The 21688-nt window shown below is 39.6% G+C and overlaps 2 protein-coding genes across 4 annotated transcripts in view; one reads left to right on the top strand and one right to left on the bottom strand.

The window, feature by feature from the left end:
• Positions 1-6328: 6328 nt before the first annotated feature.
• colec11 (collectin sub-family member 11) lies at positions 6329-9449 on the bottom strand. Of its 2 annotated transcripts, none has more exons than XM_086182583.1 (7): positions 9328-9449; positions 8704-8866; positions 8498-8569; positions 7946-8017; positions 7811-7864; positions 7634-7729; positions 6329-7125 (listed from the first exon to the last, which is right to left on the bottom strand). In XM_086182583.1, the coding sequence occupies exons 2-7, from the start codon at positions 8834-8836 to the stop codon at positions 6716-6718; spliced, it is 837 nt and encodes a 278-aa protein (XP_086038709.1). In that variant the 5' UTR covers positions 8837-8866; positions 9328-9449; the 3' UTR covers positions 6329-6715. The 2 variants fall into 2 exon arrangements, with proteins under 2 accessions (XP_086038709.1, XP_086038710.1); XM_086182584.1 differs by having other exon boundaries at positions 6329-7107.
• Positions 9450-12481: 3032 nt separating this feature from the next.
• Positions 12482-21688, top strand: part of myo6b (myosin VIb) — a 39918-nt gene continuing 30711 nt past the window's right edge. For both annotated transcript variants that reach the window (XM_086183701.1, XM_086183700.1), the window contains exons 1-5: positions 12482-12651; positions 17005-17151; positions 20867-20936; positions 21036-21109; positions 21472-21601. In XM_086183701.1, coding sequence (XP_086039827.1) covers positions 17035-17151; positions 20867-20936; positions 21036-21109; positions 21472-21601 — 391 coding nt within the window. In that variant the 5' untranslated portion in view covers positions 12482-12651; positions 17005-17034. The remainder of the gene's footprint in view (positions 12652-17004; positions 17152-20866; positions 20937-21035; positions 21110-21471; positions 21602-21688) is intronic.

Raw genomic sequence — 21688 nt, 5'->3', positions numbered from 1 at the left:
AGGAGTAGAAGAACCACGAGCAGCAGTGAACATCTACAGCAGGTTTGCTCAGCTTTTCTAGCCTGCTGATACTTCTTGTACATGAGAAGCTACTGACCTGCCCCTGAGCGGTGCTTTGCATGATGCACGCCACTATGATTACCCTGCCAAGGAGGTAACGATCTAATATTTGTCTGTCATCAGGATTATACAAAAACTACCAGGGCCACCAAAGCAGGTGAAGGGCGGGGCAGATTAGTCATGGCGCCACCAGGGGGCATCAGGAAACAACCAAAACAGAGCTGGGCGATGTCTGATAGCATTTCTGTTAAGCCATTGAACAGGAAACAGCTGTAAGTGGATCCCGCCTGAGTCCCGACAGGTTATAGGAAGTAAGCCCGACCTATCATCATTTGATTTAAATGATTAACAGCCATTTGTGTTCTCTAGTGCCACCTAGTGAAAGCAGGAAGTAATAATTGGACGACAGCGCCCACAGTAGTCCGCTCCAAATATGAAGCCAGTTGCATCGTTAAAATCAAGGTGACCAATCCTGATTTGTTTTCACCTTAGTCTGCCAGTGTTCCAGACAGAGCTTTTCTTCTTTACAGCAACCCTCAGAACTCCATTCCTCTAATATATTTGTGTAAAAGTTGGAGTGTGACAAGTCACTTCTGCAGGCAAATGATTTTGAATTCTACCATCCCGGTTGGCAAAATACACAGATTTGACAAACATTATTGAACTGGCAAGTAACTGTTTCTCAATTCTAGTAACACTGACCATCACTTCATCTGATCAGAGGAACAAATATTGACAGCAACAGATCATAATCGTGTCAGATTTTCTCACTTAACCTTAATCCCATGAATTTAGAGGCCAAAATGAAACAGGTTTGTCTGCTCACTGCAAACAGGTGTCAGGCAAAGACTGAGAGAAGAAAGTCAAACACACGTCTTCCACTGATGCGTGTCAATATCAGCCATTTCCAGGTAAATCAAAAACTTTCGCTACTTGAATGAATTGTTTTGATTCATCCGCTTCAGTTTTTGGATTAAAAATCAAATTTGAAAAGGTGCATCACAATATGTCAAAGAGTGCTGCACCTGAGTATCAGATACTTATTCAATCAGCACTGTGTTTTCTTCTGCTGCTATGAAAACCATAAGTAGAGGATATGGTTTTCGCCCCATCACATCTGCGCGCCTAACTCTTCATATATGCTTACTTCAAATGGGAATATGTTTTAATCTTACACAAAGTTGTCAGTTTAGACTCCAGTGAATGCTCCATAGCAGATGTCAGATGCAGCGGTGCAGAAAGTATGCGCCGCCAGTGCAGACAGGACAGACACACTTCCCACACAGCTAGGTTGTAAGAGCAAGGTTACATTTTACGCAGCCTCAGTGTGCATGTTTTAAAAGATCTTTTTCTTTTTACAGCCATTTTCGACCAGACCGCTGTTGTTTTGTGAGGTCAAACTGAAAATTAATGACGGACATGACCCTATAAATGTATGTGTAATCAGTAAGCCAAACAGCTGATGGATCAAGACGGTGTGGGCAATTTTTTTTGGAGCATGGGTCTTTCCTCCTTTAGAAAGGTTCTTATATTAACTGGTCAAATCATGTTTACAAATTCATGAGGGGATCAGAATTCGAGGTGAGGGGAGTAAAATGTGGCACCAGCATATGTGGTGAATAACTAACACTACAGCTGGTGGATGCAAAACACAGCTATAACACTGTCTCTGTCTCCACCTATTGGTCATTTTTATAATAGCATCCATGTTGATCCTAATTGTCATCCCTTAAAGGATTGAACCTCCATTATTCAAAGTTTAATCAGTGTGTGAGTGTGTGTGTGTGTGTGTGTGTGTGGGTGGTAGTGTGGTGGGGGGCTCAATCTATCCACACTTGAAGAAACCAAGTCACAGCATTTAAACAGATTCTGATAAATATTTATCTTATTTCTGAATATAATGGTAGTCAATCACAGATACAGCAAGAAGCATTTTTCTCCATCTGGAAAAAAAATTGACATCTGCCACAGTGTTGTCATCCTTCATGGTTAGAAAAATCAGATGCCAGATGCATTTCTCATATGGCCCCCCCCCCCCCCCACCACCATCTCATGCACCACCTCAACCTGCTGAGTGGGCAATCTCGACTGTGTGATTTGGTGTTCATCGCAGGCCCACAGCAATGCAATCCTCATATGGATTCAAAGCATTTCACCGTCTACTTCATCACAATTGTTCTGGTTTGAATAAGAGATTATTTTGTTGTTGTTTTTTTCAGTCTGTGAAGCCCCCCCCCCCCCCACCACCACCACCACCACCACCACCACCCTCCCTCGTGACATTGGTGCATATGATCTGTGCATGAGGCTCACTGCACTTGATCAAGTGGGCCAACCTGTCTCTGTGGGGATTACCCATCAAAATGGAAAGCAACAGTAACTCAATGCCTCCTGCAGACAGTGATTGATGATAGTGCTGTTTCAAAACGAACCCACGCCCTCCTTACGCACAACATGTTTCACATGTGGGAAATGATAATTGAAATGCTCTGTGCTCAAAGTCTCAATAGTGAAACAACCGTAATGTTGCTGCAGCAAACTGATGAGAATCTGGGGAGGAAAATTAGTCATTTTACATGTCACAACATGGTAAGACTGCAAAACTGCATCTGATTTGAAAGCGATGATACTCACAGCAGCTTGAGGATGTCTCGTCCCTCTGATAGCAGGCAGGATGTCTTGGCTGTGGGAGGGGGCAAAAAAAGCAAAACTTCTCTCTCTTTTGCACATCAGTAGAAGAGTTCCATGATTATTTCACAAATGTGTGGAGAGAAACTTTACCTTTCTGTGTTGTTTTTCCTAATTAAATCCCTGCTCGGGACACAGTGGTGGTAGGGAAGAGCTTTAAATTTTTCTGCACCAACTGCAACATAGTACTGGTTGTTCTCCAGCTCAGTGGAACCGCGTACAGAACGTCCATCTAAGGTATAAAGCCTCGGGACACAAATTTGAGTAATTTGAGGCAGATTCAACAACGTTAAAAGGATCAGAGTGTTTTGGAAAGGAAAATCTGTCACATCATTGAACACATTGATATCGTATCACATCAGTACTGTCCCAGTCGCCGATTACTTGAAAAAATTTTTTGCATCATTTTGTTGAAGCTTTAACCAACAAACCTCTAGAGTAAGGTTCCATTCTCGAAACAAGATGAAACAAATGCAACTGGTTTAAAATTCAAGCATTTAACAGCAGCTTGATACAACTCTTTGCTTTCACAACAAATAAAAAATATCAGAAAAACAACAAAAAAACCTATATCCTTTGCAGTTACAGTCTACCTTAATAATACAAGTAAAACTACAGCAATATCTTCACTTCGCCCTCGCTGTGCACCACGTGACTAATTTAAACCCATGGTATGAGGGGGTCACAACGTCTTGATGTTGTATAGTACCTGTACACAGCACCGGTACGAAGATGTACTTTCTCCGTCACCATGGCTAACACGTTCTCCCAGCTTCGGAGAGTATACTTTGGTATCCGTATTCGAGCTGGAGGAACCAGAACTTCTCCATTGGTAAAGACCCTGAGCAACACAACACAGGATATATATATATATATATATATATATATATATATATATATATATATATATATATATATATATATATATAGTTTTGAAATGGTTTCACAGCATAACAGAGAACATCTGCTGTCAGTACTCACTTAATTGTGCAAGACTCATCTATAGTTTTCCTCCAGCGAGCAGAAACTACTAACCTGCTGTGAACCACAGGAGGAATCTGAAATGTTCAAATATGTGTCAGGATATTGAAATGGAACAGCAGTAAATAAAAACATGACCTGAGGTGGAGTTCAAACAGAGGACGCATGATATTGGATTTTTGTTTTTGCAAATATCCAATAAATATCAGTAGTTTCTGTATAAAAACAAGCTCATGATTAGACTTTCAATTCATTATTAGAAATAAGTGATAATTGTGATATTAACACTTTGTGCACGCTGAAAAAGACAGGAAAAATATCTGAATGTGAAACATTCACATTTTTCTTCATTTTGAAATGCTGATAATTATATTTGTGTTTCCTCGTTGCTGAGAAGAACCTTGCAACGAGGGGGATTTCTGTCGTCTCACAGAGAGGAGAAGTTGACTCGAAAGATGCAGGTTACATTTAAATTAAATCAATGTTAGCACAGGAAGTGATCTCACCAGTTCTATTCTCCTGTTCTGTGGTCTTTTTGTTGTTATCTCACCATAGCTGGAAGACAATCATTTCATGTAAAACAACTCAAATAAGCTTCGGGGCTCAGCCTGCATGTGTAAATACAGAAATGTGCCAATTAAGCGCAACGAGATAAAAACTAACGCAATTCAATGACATTCTTTTATTACATGTGTTTGTTGATTTCTTTCTCTGAAATCTGTAATTAGTGGTACTGTTCTATCTAAAGAGTTGATCATCTACAAATTTCATGGTCATACCCATCCCCCCCCCCCCCCCCCTCCAAACCACACACACAAACACACTTGAGGTACCTACTCCAGCTTTTTGAACTGTTCATTTCCAGCCGCAACATACACGCTCCCATGTGTCAACTCGTCCAAGTGCAGAACTCTGTGGCCCTGCCTGGGAGTGTACAACCTCCTCACGGCACCAAACGGAGCTTCTATCCCCCTGGGCAGGGAGGCCAAAAAACTGTCAACGTCTGACATCTGCCGCAGGTTCACAACTACTTTTCTTCCAGGGGAAAAAGCGTCCCCGTTCCTGTAAACAATTACAGTTTTTGTCGGAGGCAGGTGACCCCTTCCTGTCATCCCTGGCTTTTAAAACTAACAGTAAAAAAAAAAAAAAAAGAAGAAGAAAACTCTCGCAATAATAATGTCAAATGTAAAAGAGTGTCGAGCAGGTGTGTTGAGTCTCTGGAGACGTAACTGGAGAAAGCATCTGATATGGAAACCTTTCCTTCCACATGAGAGGAGTAGTATCAAGACACCCATCCTCCGCCTGCTCTATTGTTTGCTACCTTCTTCTTCTTCTTGTTGCACTTTGCAATTTTTGTGCTAAAATCCTAAATATATTTCCAAGTCAAGGCCAAATGTAACAGATATGAATCCGTGGTAGCAACAACAAAAAAAAGTCATTTGACAGTCATCTCAACATGTTTTATTCTGATAATACGCTTCATGTCTAAACAGATTCCTTTCGTTGTGTGGGATTAACAATCCGGGATTAGCCCGATAACCCTGATAAGATACTTTATTTGTATTGTCTAGATGCTTGATTCCTCTCATTAAAAAACAAAACAAGTGCAGGTTACAGGACATGATTGCACACAGCCTGCAAACAGCTTGAAACTGACAGAAATGCTGTGATTTGCGGGTCAAAAATAGATAAAATTGTGTTTTCATGCTGTTTGATTAATATATAAAATACATTTTGTTCCCATTCCCTCTTTTCTGTGCACCCTGTCATCACCCTGCAGCCCAGCCCACATGAACTAAACGTCACCCCGTTCTTTGTGCCTGTTGAATGGTAGTCCAGTCACAATTTATCTGGGTTGTGCCACTTATGAAATTTGCATCACCTCTTTTTGATTCTGTTCCTTTTTGGGACTCTGCCTCATTTTGATTACATTTGTGTGAATCGGAAGGTAAAAGGCACATGAAAAAAGATCAAAAACCAGATGCTGTATGAAGCTTTCTGGAAAATAATCTCACTTCTGCAGCCGGCGCTTCACCAAAGATTGTCCATTGTTACAAAGAGCTACGTATATTGTTTACTACAAAAAACAACAAGAGATTGCGCCGACAGTGCCATCTAATTGTCTTATGTCAGACAACGCTTAGTCAATTAAATGCATAATTCAACTTGGCATTAATTATTCATGTGTTAAGGGACTGGAGCTGCGCTTTATTATGAAGACTGGATCATGCATATTCAAATTCTCTCTCTTTAGATGGGTCAAATCAACCTAAAAAAACACACAAAAAACAATAGATTATAAACTAATTTATATTAAGGCAAAGAGGAAAATACCTCACTGACATAAAGTGTGTTATGTCCTGGATTAATGGAAGAGTGAATCATCTAATAACACAAGAAGAAGATGTGTGTTATGATGCAATAAAAAAAATTTGGTTCAAGTTATATCTCTAGAAAATTACAGTAATCAGTTAAGGGGCAGGAAATAATTGGTAGACACCTTATTTTTTAATTTTTTCAGTGGATGTTTATTGTACAGCAACCACCACATGAGCTTCTTTTATGACTATAGAATGCTTATTGCTCTCTATTTCTCTGATTAAAAGCACCCAAGTGGAACACATTGTTATTTATTTTCATATATACAATCTACAGCCCTCTATATATGTCCTGTTTATTTATGGCACTTGTAATTTTGGTGGAATACAGAAGTGGATGGTCTCAAGAAATACACAAAACATTGCCTGACTTGAAAATGCAAAAGTTTGTGATAGAGTGTACCTAGAATAAGTAGCAAAAAAGATTTAAAAAAAAAAATGCTTCGTGAGAAAATAAATATTTTACAAGATTTCAAGGGAAAAGTAGGTAGAAAATGTACCGCCTTTTTTCACAACTTGCTTGTCGTTTTGTCGTCTTATTTACAGAGAAAAGATAGAACAAACATAGGGAAAAGTACATCATCCACTCTTTCAGGAGTCTCTAAAACTTAGACACTGTCCTTGTCAAATTCACAAACAAAATACATGGTTGGGTGGCACGCTACATCAGTCCACTCCCCGGACGCCACCATCTCAGCGCAGTCCTCATCATCGTACGCATTGTTGGGTTCTCCTTTTCTCCATTTGCTGAAAGTGGTCATCGGAGAACGATCCACGTACGTGAAAACACCCTCAAGATCCAGGTCGTGAATGCCGATGTAGACTCTGCTTAGGCCGGCATCGGTAATGTACCCTGCGATGGCCGCGTTCGCGCCCTCATCCTTGGGCATGGCCAAGTGCCCTCCCCTCGTCTGACAGTAGATCTCAGCGTCAGAGTAGCGTTTCTCCTCCTTCACCAACAGATAGATCTTACTGTCTGTCTCTTTTATGCCAGCGACAGCTGCAGGGGAGGTCAGTGCTGAAAAATGAGGACTTGTATTTCTATAAATTTCACATTGACATGCCCAGCATTTGCAGTTCTTTGAGGTTAAACAAATGAAGCAAAAGCATTGAAAGTTTTAACGCTCAAAATTAAAGCTATAGTGCAGAGTATTTGTCTCCATCTACTGGCAATGAAGGTTAGAACAAATAACTGTTAACATGTTGAAGTCACAACTCACAATGTAGCCAACTAGTTGATGCTATTGCGGCCGTAAAAAAACATCGAGTACATGTTTAAAGTATTCCACAACCCCTGTGGAGTCCTTTGGTATGATAACGTTTGAAAAAAAAAAAAATCTCAAAGAGCCAGCAGAAAAAGTTTATTCATAAAGATTCAAGATAGCCAAGTGCTAACAGATAGCTAATCAGAAGTAGTCCGTGTACATGCATGCACAGATGTTTTATATGGAAAATAAGATGCACTAGAGCTTTAACATTAATTTGAGCAACTATTTGTTTGATTGACAGAACGCTAATAATCATACCATTTTTAATGAACTTCAGTTCGGAGGACAGCTGAGCCACAAGATTGTCCATCTCTCCAATCAGTTTTCTCATTGGTGCACATTCACATGGAACACCTGAGAGGAAAATAGCACGTGTCTCAATCGAGTGTCTAATGTCTGAGCAGCCGTCTGGCAAAAATAAAGAACAATGTTCACCTGGTTCTCCATCTGGGCCTCTTGGACCTGGATCACCCATGTCTCCCTTTACACCTGAGACAGAAACTATTTTAAAAATACATACTATGTATTCATGGATATGAAAAAAGTAGTATTTGGGTATTTTATTCTGACCTTTCATCCCACTAGGGCCCACTTTTCCATAACGTCCCATAAGACCTTTCTGTCCTTTAATCCCAGGTTGACCTAAGAAGTGAGAGGAAGTATTAGACTGAGATTAGATTAAGCATCTCTCACACTAAGAAAAAAAAAAAATTAAACATTGTGCTGCTTAAAAATTAAAAACAGCTGCACCTGAAGTTCTCCAACTCAATGTTACTACATTCAAATGAAAATGATAAGTGTGTATAATCTCATCTAGCGTTTTAGAAGCTTCTGAACCCCCCCCCCCCACACACACACACACACACACACACACTTCTCATTAAGGTCTTCAGTAAACACTTAGCCACAGCTGTAGATTCTGAAGCTCATTTCTCATCCGAGCTCTCACGCAAAATGTAAACACTCAGCCGGCATCTGGATAGCTTGTTAGTGATGTAACAGCACATTATCAGCCAAAGCAATGTGATCTTTACCCCACTTCTTTTTGTTTAGCAGTGGTGAGAACATGAGTGGAAGAAAAAAAAAAGAACCTAACGAGTATGGTCTCTAAAAAAACCCTACCTATTTCTCCTGAAGGACCAACTCTTCCTGGTCTCCCCGGTGCTCCTTTTTGTCCTTTTTCTCCTGGTTCTCCTTTTCGTAAACAGGGGGGAAAAAAAGTCTGAAAATATTAGGATCTTTTTTTTGGTAATTTTTTTGTTCAGCTTTGTATAAAGCGTTCAAAAAACAAAACAAAACAAAAACAAAAACTACTAGAATCGGCTCACCTTTGAGTCCTGGAACAAGAATCTGAACGGTGCAGGGCTCGTCTGACAAGTGCTGCCCATACGACGTCTGGAGCGTTAGTAAACTCAGCACATACATGAGAATAAATGGCAGAATGTGCTTCTCTCCTTCCATCCTTCTACATTGACTTTTTGATAGATTATACTGGGCGTAGAGGAGAGATTAAGAGCAAATCATTGAAAATTACACACAAAATAACAGCTTCAACTATGGATGTTTCTCAGAATCCCCTGTATTTTCCAGTGGAAGTGGGATGACTATTAATTTCAGAGGTAAAACAGTACTGGTTTGACTTAATCTGGTAAATCTATCACGCTTTTCGTTCCCTTTTATGGGGTGGCGACTGAATTCTTCGGAGAACGCGTCCTACTGCAACACTTTCAAGCAGCATTTCATTCCCATTCATTTCATTGCAAAATCTTAAGTGCAAATCTTTAACGTAAGAAATTTGAAAAAGACATTAGTTGTCATGGATTAACCTTGTTTTTTTCTTTTTAATATAAGAAAACAACATTGACGCTCTCACAAACGAATTTTCTCTCAAATGCATCTCTATTCTACGAATCCCTTTGACAGAATTATACGTGAAGTTCTAGTTGGCTCACCTGTGGAGGACAAGAAGCAGAAACTACTGCCAGGACAAGAAGCAGAAACTACTGCCAGGACAAGAAGCAGAAACTACTGCCAGCTTGCAAAGGCGTGAAGAGCTTTGAGCTACTGGTGGTCCTACAGAAGCATTTCATGTTCCTCCGCAGGCACCACAGAATGTGAGTGATAGGACATTCATAAACACAGATAACGTCCAAAGCTGCTGAGGCCCCGCAGATAATTGGCTGGGAAAGGCGCTGAGTGATTGACAGCGCAGGGGCCCGATAGATACACTGACTGAACCCGGCGCAGAAAAGTGAATTAATCTACAAAGCCTGGTGGAAATGAAAAAATAAAACATTCAAAGAGTTATTCACATCTACGTATGGTAGAAATTTACTATTGGGATTGAGTCTTCCATATAGATTAAGTTTTATTATTTCATCCGTGCCGTAATTTTTTGTATACATTTGTGTTAAAACAAATACCCAATGAAAGCAGTAATCTTGATGTTTAACATGAAATAAAAACAAATCTTCTCATGATTCTCAAAAAGGGGTGTTTTTGTGAGATTTTTCTGAGATTAATGATACAATAGACGCGAATATATACAGAAATGTACAAGTGTTTATTTCACATGGCTCAACAGGGAAACATGCCAGAATCTCGCCCTCTCATTCCTTTACCCAAAAAAACCCAAAACAAACATTTCTGAGGGTGTGCGTATTAAAAGATAATGCCTAGTACCTAAAAATAAACAAGTATGCGTTTGGTTTTCAAGTGAAGAGAGGCGACTGGTGCTCTATCACAATCTTTGATCCTGTGAGTGACGACCACTGATCTCTCTGACTATGATGTTCTAAATGTCAATCCCAGCGAAATATTTCAGGTTTGAGATTAATTCTCTCAGTTGTCTGCCGTCATCGTTTCCCCGGTGGTTCAGAGTGATGATCAAACCTCCACTTTATCTTTTCCTTGCTATTTACTCTTCTTTAAGAGATTTAATTGGCTTTGGGATTTGATTTTTCCTCATGGACACCTTAAGAGTGGACATAAAACAGTCTGAAATTTGAGCCTGTATTCTTAATACTGGCCAGCAGGGGGAGGCTTCACTCGTAGCAACAGGAAGTGTGATTGTGTAGAGTGCTACAAGGATGATGTATTTTTGTGGGCCAACCAAGAAGTTAGCATTAGCATGGCTCCCCTTGACTAAAAGCTGATGGTATTTTCCTATAATGCTGGAAATAAACTTTGTTACAAATAAATTAATGACATTTTTATTTCAAGTTTTGTTCAGTAGGACAATCTCTGTTATGAGTATCTAAGCGTAAATGCAATTGTTAAGAGTCCAAAGCTAAAGCTATATAACGGGCAAACTACACTGCGGGCTCGTGCATTAAACAACTGACTTCACTCTCCTTCGGTGATGGTGTTTGCAGGCTAATTTAGCCATTTGTTAGCAAGATACATAAATGCTTAAATTCATAAGTGCAGTATGTGCAATGACATGTTTTATTTCATTACATATACACATTATATCATACACTAAAGCTAACCACTGGCCTTATTTTAGTTATTTACGTAAAAACCTGACCAAAAATCCCAATGGCTTTCAGTTTTAGGACTCATTCCCAGCCATGCCTGTCCTATATTCATGATCTTAATCCTGAGTTTCAAGTCCAAACAGTATGGTGTTAATTTTTTAAATCATTAACCTGTTTAGAGTAATAAAAACAAGGCAGGCAATAGGATGTGGCGACATTATGACAAAAAAAAAAAAATTACCACCAGGGTGGCCTTACTGTTTCACCAGCTGCAAAAAGAAATAAAAAGAAGAGGGAAAAAAAACAGCATGGCGACAGGAAAAGTGCTGAACTCAAGGCTTCAAAAGTAACATCATGATTGCTACGTCCATTTTATTTTTAAACAGTCTGTGCTCCTTTCAGGCACGCAGATGTGCTTCCGCCATAGTTGGCCAGCTGATGGAGCTGTTGTCCACGCATGCAGAGTAGCTAAATTCAGATTGGACAACTGGAATGTCAGTCAGGGTAGTATTAATTTCCACAGCATGATTATTAAAACCAAAAACATACATATCACAACATATATAATATGTAATAAGTGTTACAGTGATTTTACAGATGAATGAGCAAGTGAATACAATTTATAGAATAAATTATTAACAGGTATTAATACAACATTTGTATGACCTGTTGAATTCAAAAATATAAAAATTCAATAACAGACATTTGCATTTGGCATCTATTACTTTAAGTTTCATACAACAACTGACTTGGACTTTAAACTTGTGAATAAAACAACAACAAAAAAAGAGTCAATTCAGTGTTTACATGCTGTCATCTAGCGTTCGTAACCAGATATGGTCTGATAGAGGCAGATCACATCTCCTAATTAGATTTACAAACCCAGAGGCAGCTTTCAATGGTGGATTGGGTGTCACCTTCAAAAAAAACACCCCCAAAAGTTTTAGATTACCAGTCTCTGAAATATTCATGACTCAAGGCCACATTTTCTGTCTTTTCATCGCAGCCATTTTCGATGTATCCTGAATTTTAGGATTATCAATACAGCACAGACAAGGGGGAGATACAGATGCTAGTACAGATATTTGACACAATCATATAGTTTATGACTTCTTTTTTTTAAATTCACAAACCAGCTGAAAAGTTTTATACAGTACATTGTTCACGTTTTATCACCATGATTTCTTTTGTATCATCAGTTGCCTTTTTCTTCAAACTGTAATTAAATGTTACAGAGTAATGTATTCTGTTTTTATACAATAGCTGTGAGAAAATAATGTCAGATTTGGAAATATGGTTGGTATAGTTGATTTTCTTAGATTAGTTGTCAAAGATATGTTTCTTTGAACATTCACATCTCTATAAGCATTCTTAACGACATCTGCACTACAAAAAACATCCAAAACAAAATAACCCTTATCCATAAAGCCTAAAAAAAAAACTAATACTTCATAAAAACACTGTGATTGAGAACAAATACGGTTTACATGCAGTTCGTTTTCAGTTGAACTGTTCTTGTTCCTAACAACAACAAGAAGAACAAAAAACTACCTGATGTTACGAGCGGCACCTCAACGCACCTTCAGCGCAGTTTTACAGTCAGTGACGTCACACATGTTCACCGTAGCGCGAGCTCAGTCTGTCATCCACACAGCCGTTAATTCGGTCCCGGAGCGCGAGCAGAGACTCCGAGGAAAAACCTCACTTCGCCACCCCGAATGAGGAACCTTAAACTCATGAAAAAACCGTCACCGTCGAGCTGAGCGTGAACTTCCAACCATTTGAAGGAGACAAGTCGTAAGTGTCCTACGCTTTTGTCTCAACTTTGGCAAGAAAGAGCTCAGTATCGTTAGAATATACCGGGGTGTTGGGAGTGCTACATCTGCTAACTAATTGCATGTAATTAAACGCATCTTACGCTTGTTTGTTTTAAGTCCCCCCAACCCTTCCTGTGGGTTTGTTATTAGTAGCTAAAGCTTTATACTTAGCCTGTATGGTGGTTTTGAACACCAGTTTTAGTACCTCTTCAGTCGTTTTTGGGCCAGATGACAGCATTACTGGGTCCCATTAGCCATTTCGTATTATAGCAGCCCCTGTTTGAGTGCTTCTGGGATTTATGCCTCCCTCTTTTCATTCAACTACCCCATGATGCCTATTTTTTTACCATCTCTGATTGATGTCTACATGCTGTCACACCAGACTAACATGTCATTTGATTTATTTTGACCTTTTTGTCACTGAAATCTCAACCTGCTTGTCCATTCCTCTTCGCTCTGTTGGCCTGATGCATTTTTCCATGTGCCTTCTGGTTAGAGCAACAGGAAACAAGAGGCAGGAAACAAGAGGGGGTGTTCGCGAGTCCTGCTCTCTAACCCACTGTCCATACATATGTGTCCCCCCTTACCTCTCTACTGTTTCACAGGACATCCCACAGATTTGCATTGCATCAAATAATCTGACTTTTATGTTAGGCTTCTCTTGAAGTGTCTCACCTCTCTTTCTGGATTAGGGTCAAATACTAAGAGGATTTAAGGCTACAGAATCAAAGTTACTGACGGACCGGTCCCTGAATGTTTTGGTTGTTGTGCGCAGCTAGTGAGTGTGTGGGGTCTTTTTCTGTGAGATGTGACTCTCAGACTGAACCCCACCTCTCCATGGTTTGCTCTGAAAGTAGCCCGTGAAGTTCCTGGCCTGGTGAGCAGAGCTACTGTACATGTTATGAATGGTCATGTATTTGAGTTTTGTGTTTTTCAGCATGTTAGCATAGACAGCATACTCTTGAGGAAAGTAGTATTTATCTGTACTGCATGTGGTGTATCTCCTTCCTAGCAAGTCGTGTGTAGACATAAGAGGATTTGGTTGGGCGAAGCAAGGAACTGTGGGAAAACATGTGAGCCTTGTAATCGAGACAGCAACCTTGATGGCATTGTTGGTGGTTGGAGAATTAATCTCATCTTCTCTCCTTCGGGTACATTCTACTCCAGATTTTTACAGTTGTTAGAGTAGAATATCACATTGTTTACATTATCAACGAGATTGTTTGAATGTTTGGTAATGAAATGATGCGCAGCATAAATGCTTTACTCGAAGAAAGTGACCTTTACCCTCCTTTCAGTGTGAAATAAGTTCATTGACAACTTTCGGAGAACAGCCCTGCTAGAATGGATGTGGGTGGTGGTATGATAATAGTCAGCAGTGGCAGTTCTGGGTTGGAGCCTGCATTTGCATATTTGCACTGCACACTTGTTTCCCTCTGTTCACCAAGGGTGGGAGTAGTGGAGTAAGCTTTCAGTGAGGCTGAAAAATATAAATTGAAAAAATATAATATTCCAATATGGTTGAGTACATCATCCAAATCTCAGGAAGTGAAATATTTTCTGAAGGCAAGATGTGAGTCCAAGCACTGAATTTTAAATTAAATTTTGTGTTGTCAGAGATATTTCATCCTGCAAATTGGACTTTATAGACTTCAGAAAATATCTTTGTTTGATACATGTCAAATTTGAAAAATGATAAGCTAATGATTCCTTCTTATATCGTGAATCACACAGCGCTTACAGTATCAATCAAAACAATTGCAATTTCCCATTTTTTTTCAGTATCATTCAAGTGGAGTTGGGATCACTATCTCTAAAAGGAATAGTGGCTTTGATAGTGGGTTTGTTCTTTTATGTGTGAAATCACCCACTTGTTGCAAAAACCTCCACTGTGATTTAGTATATCTGAAGGACAGGCAAAATGGAGATGAATAATTGAGGTTTCCATCATTACATTCCTTATGCGTTATCCAACATAATGCTGAGTCGGCGATGTCCCTGCTGAACTTTGCATCCTTGCCGAAGTCAGCACTTTCCAACACCTCTCCTCTCTGACATTTAACCTCAATCCCTCAAGTTAATTGGATACACAGACATAACGTGAGAACTTTTGCTTTGAGCAATGATGTGGTTGTAGGATTAACGGTCCAGTGCTGCTAATGACATTGACGGAAGGTTTTCACAATGACGCTGCTTTGAGACTTCAACAACAACAAGATTCTGGCTCCAATTATTCAAGGAATTCTGCTTATCCAGGGCCACCAGCAGAATCCCTGAAAAAATGTATATACAGCGTGATGTTTGGAGCTAAGCGGCAAAAACAAATGTTTATAGATAACCAGGCCGCTATACTTTGCTTTGATGAAACAAAGTAGTTTTTTGTTCTTCAGCTGTGTATTTACTGTAAGATTTTGTATGCCAGCACTCAACTTTAGGCTTCAGCAAATCTACATATTAGGCATCAAAAAGTGTCAATGAGACCATAAGCCATTCACTTTCTCAGCAGAGAGCGATGGGACTGCTGTTTGTGGAGCGTTTTGGAATCAGACGGATGTTGAAGTAAAGGAAACTTTATGGTAGTGATGCAGGCTGGTGAAAACCAATCAGAATTTAGAAGTACCCTCATAGAACACAGCTTGGAAAGCCTCTTTCATCTATGGCGCATCCAAATCTGCTCCCTCTATAAATGTACGGTCACAGTCAGGGAAAATATTAGCTTACTTCCAGAACTTTGCATATTGAGTCGGTCGCCATTTCCATAGTGATATGAATTTGATGTTTTAGATACAGTTGCAAAGTCAAATCCTCGCACCACTTCATTTATCATTATTCATTTTAAAACTAAACCACGTCATCTGTAATATTTTTCTTTTCCTCATTTCATATATTATGGGATAGTGAAATTTGTTAGCTGCTTTTTTTTGTTTTTTTTTGGTGGGTGTATTTAGTCAGACACAGTTTTGTTCTACTTGCAGTGACAGTGCCACACACTTTTCCCATTAGGCTACATGACTGTGTTTGAGATTCTGGAATGAATTAGTCATGCTGCTCCCTTTAGTGGCCACAGACCTATAAAAAAAATTTTTTTACAGCAGCAGGCGGTGGTTTGCTCAACATCAGAGTCTGCAGAAGTTGAACGGTTTCAGATGATCGGAGAGTCAGTCAATGCCTTTTTTGTGTGCACTCAGAATAGAGCATGCTGTCATGTTAATGTGTTTTTTGGGGGTTGAAGAGAACTCCTGTGGTGATATTTTACAGGATTCACCAGAAAAACTGAATTATTATACAATCGATTTGTTGCGCTGCTTTAGTTGCAGTGTTTTTTTTTTTTTAGCTTGGACTATGGTTTCAAACTGGCCTGAGGTGCTCCTATCCTGTTTGTTTGGCTGGACAGTTTCTGACAGGTCAATTGGGCCAGTCTTGTTGTCTCACGGGATTACACAAATCTCTCAGGAGATGAATTCAGTCATGCTCCAGGGCAAAAACCTCTCCAAAAAAGGATCAGTTGGAAGAGCAGGTAGATGAATAGCAAACAAGACAGCAGCATTGGGCCATGTAACCCACAGGCACCATGCTAACACCAGCGGTATTTTTACAAATCCTAAGAAATTCATCACTCAGAGTCTTTGTTGCAAAATTGCCCTCAACACACATTTTTCATTCACTATACTCAAGCACAAGTCAAAATCCCTTCTCTTTCACTGACATTCACAAAGAACAATTTGATACACTTTGGCCCTGGTCAGTTTTAGAGGCATGGATGGAGTTTACCACTGCTGAGGAAAATTTGAATTTCTCCTTATCATCGCGGCAAGCCAAAGAAATCTTGACTCAATGATCACAACGAATGTGGAAGTGCAACTGGTGATTTTTGTAACCAAGCAACAGTCAGCTAAACAGACAAGAGAAGTGTTCTAAAAATTTGGTTGTGGGCACCGCACTGATGCATCTTGTGTTGATCACATTTGCATGCATTTTTTTTGTGAATGTCTTTTTGTTGTAGGGCTAAAGGCAGAGGTGGTCATTTCACTATGCAAATATGGTTCAGGGGGTGGCTGCCAGAAGGACACTGAACATGAAAAAGTATCCACACTGAAGTTTTGTGTTTTCTCTCTTTATATCAGTAGTGCTGAAATAAACATTAATGCAGCTGTGAAGGAAAAGAGAAATAATCATTCACATTGCCCTAAAAAGGGTTTGGGAGCAGGCAATGAAAACTATTTCAAAGCAGATTGTGTGAGCATTGAAATTAAGTAAAAATAAAAAAAAACCTCTGTCCCCAACTTTGTGTATGTGCTTTACCTGACCCTCTCTATCGGTCCCCGTCAATCAGGTGAGAGGCTGTGCTGACTGGAAGTGAGCCATGGAGGATGGGAAGCCAGTATGGGCCCCCCACCCCACAGACGGGTTCCAGCTGGGCATAATCGTTGACATAGGAGCCGACACGCTCACCATAGAGCCACTGAGCCAGAAGGGCAAGGTGGGTCATCGCGCACAAGCATACACACACACACACACACACACACACACACACACACACACACACTGAATTTCTATTCACATTCAAAGTGAGTTCAACTAGGAAATTGAGTGATGGGATGTTTTCTTTTTACAAATTGATTGGAGGGCTGCACTCAATGAGTGGGTCATATAAACTCCTTGTATTTTGCCTCTCTATCCCAGGAGGGTGTTCACCTCATACTCAAGCACTTACATTCACAAATCTGTGCATTTCATGTGGAATTGCAATGCAATTTTTCTGATATATATATATATATATATATATATATATATATGTTAATTTGTCACTGTTTAAACTGCAATTTAAGAGGTGTCAACACAACAATATGCAAGATATGAGAAACATGAGAGACCGCATGTACGGAGGCATGAATAAATAAAAGGGGAGGTAGCAGGTGCTCTGATAGAGTTGCCTAGAGGGAGAGCTGCTTATTAGGAGATAGAGGCCACCTGTTCCACCTGAGTTGCTGCTTGTTCCCAGCAAGAATACCACTGATGTTTTCAAGGAACATGCTGCAGTTGCTTTTCTTCTTTTCTCTTAGTTTGGGTTCATACAGCTACTGTGAGACTGTCACAGCAGGTTTAGAGTTTAGGGAATGGTACAGGTTCATCCTTTATCAAAGTAAAAATAGTGAGCAGGCATGTGCAATGCTAGAGCCGTGTTAGCAACGCAGTGGACAGGGATGCAGCCATTATTACTATCATTAGTTCCAGCTGGCAAGTGAAAATAGCCACTGCATTTCCGTCTATTATTTACCAATAATTACTTTTATCTGGTAATATATCACACTTGAAACTTTACAAGTATTCATTGAAAGTTTCTTGACAAGTCATTTTGTCTTCTAATTTTGCATAATTTGCCACCAGTGGTTCATAAATGATTTTATCCTCTTGTGTATTTTCATTTTTTTTGACAGGCTATATGCATTTGGCAAATAAAAACAAAACAAAAAGTGGTTTAAAATGTTTTCAGAGATGTGTGTCACTGCTGATAGATTATGTTTAATTATATGTTTATGGACAATGTTTGTTATTTTTAGAATGAGATCCTGTATGAGTATTGACCAAAGATTCTCGCTGTGAAATATTCCTTTCAAAAATGCTCACAAGACTTCGAACTTTCATTGTTGTCTTACATGTCTTGTCGAGATGAAACAATGTAGATTTAAAATAATTTGTTCAATTTTAACTTAGTATCTCCAATTATGCCACGCCAACCACACACACACACACACCTGAAACAAATTGTCAAAATAGATGGTTTATCCATATGTTATATAATATCTATCTGCTCTGTAGTGCAGGCTGTTTTAATTATCAGTCATAAGTAGTGTATCAGTAACTTTTCATAAGAGGAAGTATTACACTTTATTGCAGTTGTTTCATGTGACCTGGACTGTTTTTCCTAAACCCTCTGTCACCCAGATCTATTTCCATAAGAGACATCAGCATGCATCTGCAAGCCTCCTCTCTCATACACACACACACACACACACACACCATTTTTCTCAAAGTTTCATTTTTGGATGAACTTTGTTTGTGTTTGTAGTATGTTACATGTAAATAAAAACTTTGAAATCACATCTAAAAAAATTTTTTTTTGGTGATTATCATTTAGTGTGAAGTTTAACATTAGTTCAGGTGTGTAACTCATGGTGGTCAACACATCTGCTCCATTAAAGGCATCATCTTAGTGCTTGAATTTCTTATTTGGCCTCTCAGTCTTTGGTCTCAACTTCTACCTTTTACAGGACTTTTGTTGCTAACACAGGTGTTTGATGTTTATGCTAACTGAGTGCCAACATAATGTGCAGTTCAATGCCCAGCTAGCTCAACCTGTTGCTGCCAAGAGCTTGCAGCTTGCAGCATTAGCTGCTTAACGCAAGCTGCAAAAGCTTTCAGCAATCACACTGCATTTTCTGGAGTATTTCATATTTTATTATCTTTCTTAAAACCATATGATCAATTCTCTGTTGGAAAACCAGTGTGAAGATCTCATTGATAAGGGCCAAGAGGCTGGTGCAAGACTGTTTAAAATCAAAGGGAAAATCCCACCATGACCACAAGTTAATTCAGTCACACAAACAGAGCATCAGACAATCATCTTGTGGTGTTGACTCTCCTGATGAGGGAAAGCAACCTCCTTATGTAACCTCTTTGCCAGGCTGAGAGGGAGACCATCACAGGTGCAGCCAATAGCTCCTGATGAGCCAGGAGGAGGGAAACCTGCCACCTGGACTTTACAGCGTCTCTGTCCCTAATGTTGCTTAAATAGGTCTTTAAATATGCCACTGTTGTCAGAAATCCTTGTGTTTTCATGGCAATACATTCATACTTGTTTTTTTTAAAATAAATGTTGCTTTGTGTGTATGACATTCGTATTGTTCTGATACTGGTGATACTGGTCTTATTTCAAGCCAACACCAGTTACAGACCCCTTGAATCAAAGTGTCAATGAAGACATGCAGTTTCAGTATTTTACTGCACTGTCAAATTACAAAACACAATTTTTAGACTTGTGCTTCACTAAATGGCCCAGAAATGACTGGAAATAAATGCTTTAATGAGTACCACACTCAGCTGGAGCCAGATTGAATGAGTTGAATTAGATGTCACTTGGAACGGCTGTGAAGTTTGAAAGTTCATCAGTTTATTACTTTTTGCACAGGCTAAAGTCCATCTCATTCATCCAAGGAATGAAAGGCCCATTGAGTGTCCCTTTTTATTGCAGTGTTGAGCTCATTAGTGCCTCTGCTCGGCACACAACCCTCATCCTGGCTGCCTCTTCTTTGTCAATTTTATTGGTTAGACATTTTTCACATGGTTGTTATTGTGGACGGTTTGAGCCAAGTCGCTGTAGCCAGCACACAAAGCAGATTCTGTTTATGCTTACTGCCTGTTTGTGATAATAATCCATGCATCATAGCATAGAGTGGGTCACAGACTTTCTGCTCACACACAAACTACACACACTGGTGTAGTGTATGTTCAGTTGGTGTGTGTAATGAACAGGAACAGAAGCAAGATTGTGTAATAACACTTGGTCTTCTTGTCTTGTTGATATGGGCTACATTTGTAAATTCCCCCGTCTTAATTGCTGCAGTTGGAGTTTAGCTATTTTTAATAATTCAGTGACTTGATTGGTTCCCACAAGACCAGCACAGAGTACCATCATCATCTCTCGTCTACCACACAGACACACAGACACACACGCACGCACGCACGCACACATGCTTGCTCACTCGGTCAGGTGTTCAGATCCTGTTGCTCTCCCAACAAATTATTCATTATACTGCCATGTCTCCCCTTGTTTCTCTCACAGCTGACTTGTTGCATTGAGTTTATTTCCATTAACTCAGACTCTAAACAATAGAGGGAGAATATCAGTCACTAATTTAGCCTGGGAACATGTGCCGCCAAACATCATTACTGTGATCTTTAAGCGTGATTAATGATTCACGATTATGCATGCTTCCTTAGCTTTTTAACATATTTTTGTTTTTTACGATGCTGATTAACATTTGTTGTTGTCATAAGCTTTTTCAAGAGCAAGAAGTAAGCTGTGAATTGTTTTCTTGATAAAGTTGACACTGACAGAGAGGCTGCTGCTTATAGTTTGTTTCTCTCTCCATCCTAAAAGTGACGCCATGTAAATGAAACGATTTATGTTACAGACCTTCCTTGCTCCGATGAGCCAAGTCTTCCCTGCAGAGGATGATGTCAACAAACATGTCGATGACAACTGTATGTCAACACTCACTTTTTTTGTTTTGAAAATGTTATCATTTGCACCTGAGTTTTTTGTCACAGAATTAATTTCCCTCCCTTTTTTCCTCTTTTCAGGTACGCTTATGTACTTGAACGAAGCAACTCTTCTCAACAATGTCAGAGTGCGGTACAATAAAGACCACATCTATGTATGTTTTTCTACTTTAACACCAGTAGAACAAGTACTCCTGGGATAGCTTAGCTGTTGCTAATCATTCGCATCATAAGCCAAGTACATGATGCAGAATAGAAGACAGAAGGATAGAGGATCCCTAACCTTACTCCCCTGAGGAAAAGTGCCAGGTGGTAGAGAGGGAAGTGCTACAAAAAGGTCACTGAGTCAGCTCCTCACTTAGGATATGCAGGCCAGATGGTAGATGGGGAAAGAACGGCAGGGAAACAAGTAGAGATGTGTGTCACCAGCCTTCAACAGGCTTTGTTAAACTCTTTTGTGTCGTTATTTAATAATTTACCCATGTTCTCTTTGATCTTACTTGTGCATCTTTCACAGACTTATGTGGCCAATATATTGATAGCTGTGAATCCTTACTATGATATTCCCAAACTCTACGGCCCTGACGCTATCAAGTCCTACCAGGGGAAGTCACTTGGTACTCTGCCACCTCATGTCTATGCTATCGGTGAGCGCACACCTTACAGCCAGTGGAAACTTGTGCAATTAAATGATAAAGCAAGAGCTAACAAATCTTTTATAACCGATACAGTTA

The sequence above is a fragment of the Aulostomus chinensis genome, chromosome 17, assembly GCF_037954235.1.
Source record: "Aulostomus chinensis isolate RoL2024-O1b breed Wild chromosome 17, RoL_Achi_v1.0, whole genome shotgun sequence".
Lineage (NCBI taxonomy): Eukaryota > Metazoa > Chordata > Actinopteri > Syngnathiformes > Aulostomidae > Aulostomus > Aulostomus chinensis.
The sequence above is the reverse complement of the archived record's forward strand: the minus strand, read 5'-3'. Positions and strand labels throughout refer to the sequence as shown.

Excerpts from the sequence above, each read along its gene's own strand:
- colec11 (XM_086182583.1), bottom strand. The coding sequence starts at position 8,836 with ATGGAAGGAGAGAAGCACATTCTGCCATTTATTCTCATGTATGTGCTG. Across the intron at positions 8,018-8,497 it reads TGGTCCTTCAGGAGAAATAG|GTCAACCTGGGATTAAAGGA; the intron begins GTAGGGTTTTTT and ends CTCACTTCTTAG. Across the intron at positions 7,126-7,633 it reads ACTGAAGTTCATTAAAAATG|CACTGACCTCCCCTGCAGCT; the intron begins GTATGATTATTA and ends CTCATTTTTCAG.